General features: G+C 44.1%; 1 protein-coding gene across 1 annotated transcript; it reads left to right on the top strand.

Annotated features, from left to right (window-relative positions):
• The first annotated feature begins 546 nt into the window (after positions 1–546).
• LOC101719309 (olfactory receptor 13A1-like) lies at positions 547–1,657 on the top strand. Its single transcript, XM_087184376.1, has one exon. It carries the CDS (start codon positions 758–760, stop codon positions 1,562–1,564), a length of 807 nt encoding a protein of 268 aa, XP_087040502.1. The 5' UTR covers positions 547–757; the 3' UTR covers positions 1,565–1,657.
• The last annotated feature ends 776 nt before the right edge of the window (positions 1,658–2,433 follow it).

The raw sequence follows: 2,433 nt of genomic DNA, 5'->3' as shown, positions 1-2,433 counted from the left end.
TTATGCAAAGGTGCAAATTGCCAATGATGAATGTCATTATATTGTATACCTAAAATGTACCAATGATTAAAATGAATAATTGATAATGCAAAATAGGAAGAAAAGGTCCAAAGGGGTAGGGGAATTGGGAGGGGTAGGGGAAAGGAAAGAAGGGAAAGGAAAAATTATGAGAAATTGAAAAAATGGAAATAAAGCCTTTGTAAATAGGGAAGGGTGGAGGGGGTGAAGGGAGGGCTATGAATGGGGAAAAAATAAGAACCAAGATGCATCATGTAAAGGTACAAGTTCCCAATGAGAAATGTAAATGTGTTGTATACCTAAAATGTATCAATAAAAGAATTTAAGGGAAATAAATAAATAAAAATAAAATGTATTAAAATATCTCAAGTACTCTTTTTAAGTTTACTGGTATATTTAAGTATACAATATAATGACATTCATCATTGGAAATTTGTACCTTTACATGATATATCTTCACAGGAGGAAGTTTTAAGACATGAAAATCTGAGTCTAAAATGAGTGACCTGTAATCTCTTCTCAGAGTCCTTCAAACAGGAGTGGGACCTGGGGCTGCTCTATCCTGATGGTGGCCTCCAACCAAACACTGGTGACCGAGTTTGTGCTGGAGGGGTTCTCAGAACACCCTGGGCTATGACTGCTCCTGCTTGGATCCTTCCTGTTCCTCTACACTGTTGCTCTCACAGGTAATGCTGTGATCATTGCTTTGATCAGCTTCACCAATGGCCTCCATAGTCCCATGTACTTTTTTCTGTGCAACCTGGCCAGCATGGATATTATCTGCACCTCCTCTGTGCTGCCCAAGGTGCTGGTTGGCCTAGCATCTGCAGAAAACACCATCTCCTTTCAGGGATGCATGGCCCAGCTCTTCTTTCTTATCTGGTCTGCATCCTCTGAGCTGCTGCTGCTCACAGTCATGGCTTATGACCGCTACTTGGCCATCTGCTTTCCTCTGCACTACAACACCAGGATGAGCCCTCACCTGTGTGGAGCCCTGGCCATGGGTGTGTGGAGCATTTGTGCCCTGAATGCTTCTATCCACACTGGTCTGATGACACGGTTGTCATTCTGTGGCCCCAGAGTCATCACCCACTTTTTTTGTGAGATTCCCCCTCTTCTCCTGCTGTCTTGCAGCTCCACACGCATGAACAGCATCATGACGCTTCTGGCTGATGCCTTCTATGGATCCCTTAACTTCCTACTTACCCTGCTGTCCTATGGCTGCATTGTGTCCAGCATCTTGCGCATGCGCTCTGCTGAAGGAAGGACGAAGGCCTTCTCCACCTGCTCCTCTCATCTCCTTGTCGTCTCGGTGTTCTACTCATCTGTGTTCTGTGCCTACATCAGCCCTGCCTCCAGTTATAGCCCAGAGAGAAGCAAACTGTCTGGAGTGCTGTACTCAGCCCTGAGCCCTGCCTTGAACCCCCTCATCTACACTTTGAGGAACCAGGAAGTGAAGCATTCCCTGGGGAGACTCTTGCCCTTCTCCAGACGTCAGGTGCAGCTGTGCAGGCCGCTGTGCCACCAGGGATCCTCCCATGTCTGACCTCCTGAGAGCAAACTTCTAGAGAAGGGGCCTGGCTATCACCATTGTAACAAAAGCATCCTTGGAAATAGAAGCTGGACACCTCTTATAGGCTCTGCTGTGTGAGTCATATTGTTTAGATCATGTGGATCTTGTGCATTTAATAAATGTGTAATCCACAGAGCCAGAAGCACAAGTACTGATAGGTGCTTTTCTTCCATTTAGGGAGACACATGGCTGTCATCCCAGTGACACCAGTTGGTATGGCTGTTCTTGACCCTCTCATGCTTAGCTGCCATTGCACCTGGGCCAGAGCTCCAGGTACAGAGCTCCTGGGAGTATCAGTGTCTTGGTGCACCAAACCCACACATTGGCTGGTAATGAACATTCTTTGCTCGGAGTCCCCTCCTTCCCTCTCTCAATACATGGTCAGGGTCTTATATTTTTCCATTAACTTTATTGGTACATTTTAGATATAAAATACAGTTGCATTCATCATTGGGATCTTTCAAACTTACATTATGCATCTTGGTTCTTATTTTTGCCCCATTCCCCTGCCATCCCTTCACACCTTCCACCCTTCCCTATTTACAAAGACTTTGTTTCCATTTTTTCCTTTTCTACTATTTTTTCTTTTCCCTTCTTTTCTTTCCCCTACCCCTCCCACTTCCCATACTCCTTTAGACCTTTTCTCCCTATTTCACAATATCAATTATACATTTTGATCCTTATTTATGCTTTTAGTTTTTCACACCAGAGAAACTATTCAGTATTTACACATGTATGCTCCATTTATTTCACTTAAGAGTATGGCCTCATTGGTCATCCACTTAGCTATAAACGTCTCTTTTTTCTCATTCTTTATGACTGAGTAGCACTCCATTTTATTT

The sequence above is a fragment of the Heterocephalus glaber genome, unplaced genomic scaffold (genome assembly GCF_053883595.1).
Source record: "Heterocephalus glaber isolate CG9 unplaced genomic scaffold, H.glaber_assembly_v1.0 deba00001497, whole genome shotgun sequence".
NCBI lineage: Eukaryota > Metazoa > Chordata > Mammalia > Rodentia > Bathyergidae > Heterocephalus > Heterocephalus glaber.
Note: the sequence above shows the minus strand (reverse complement) of the source record. Positions and strands in the feature narration are given on the sequence as shown.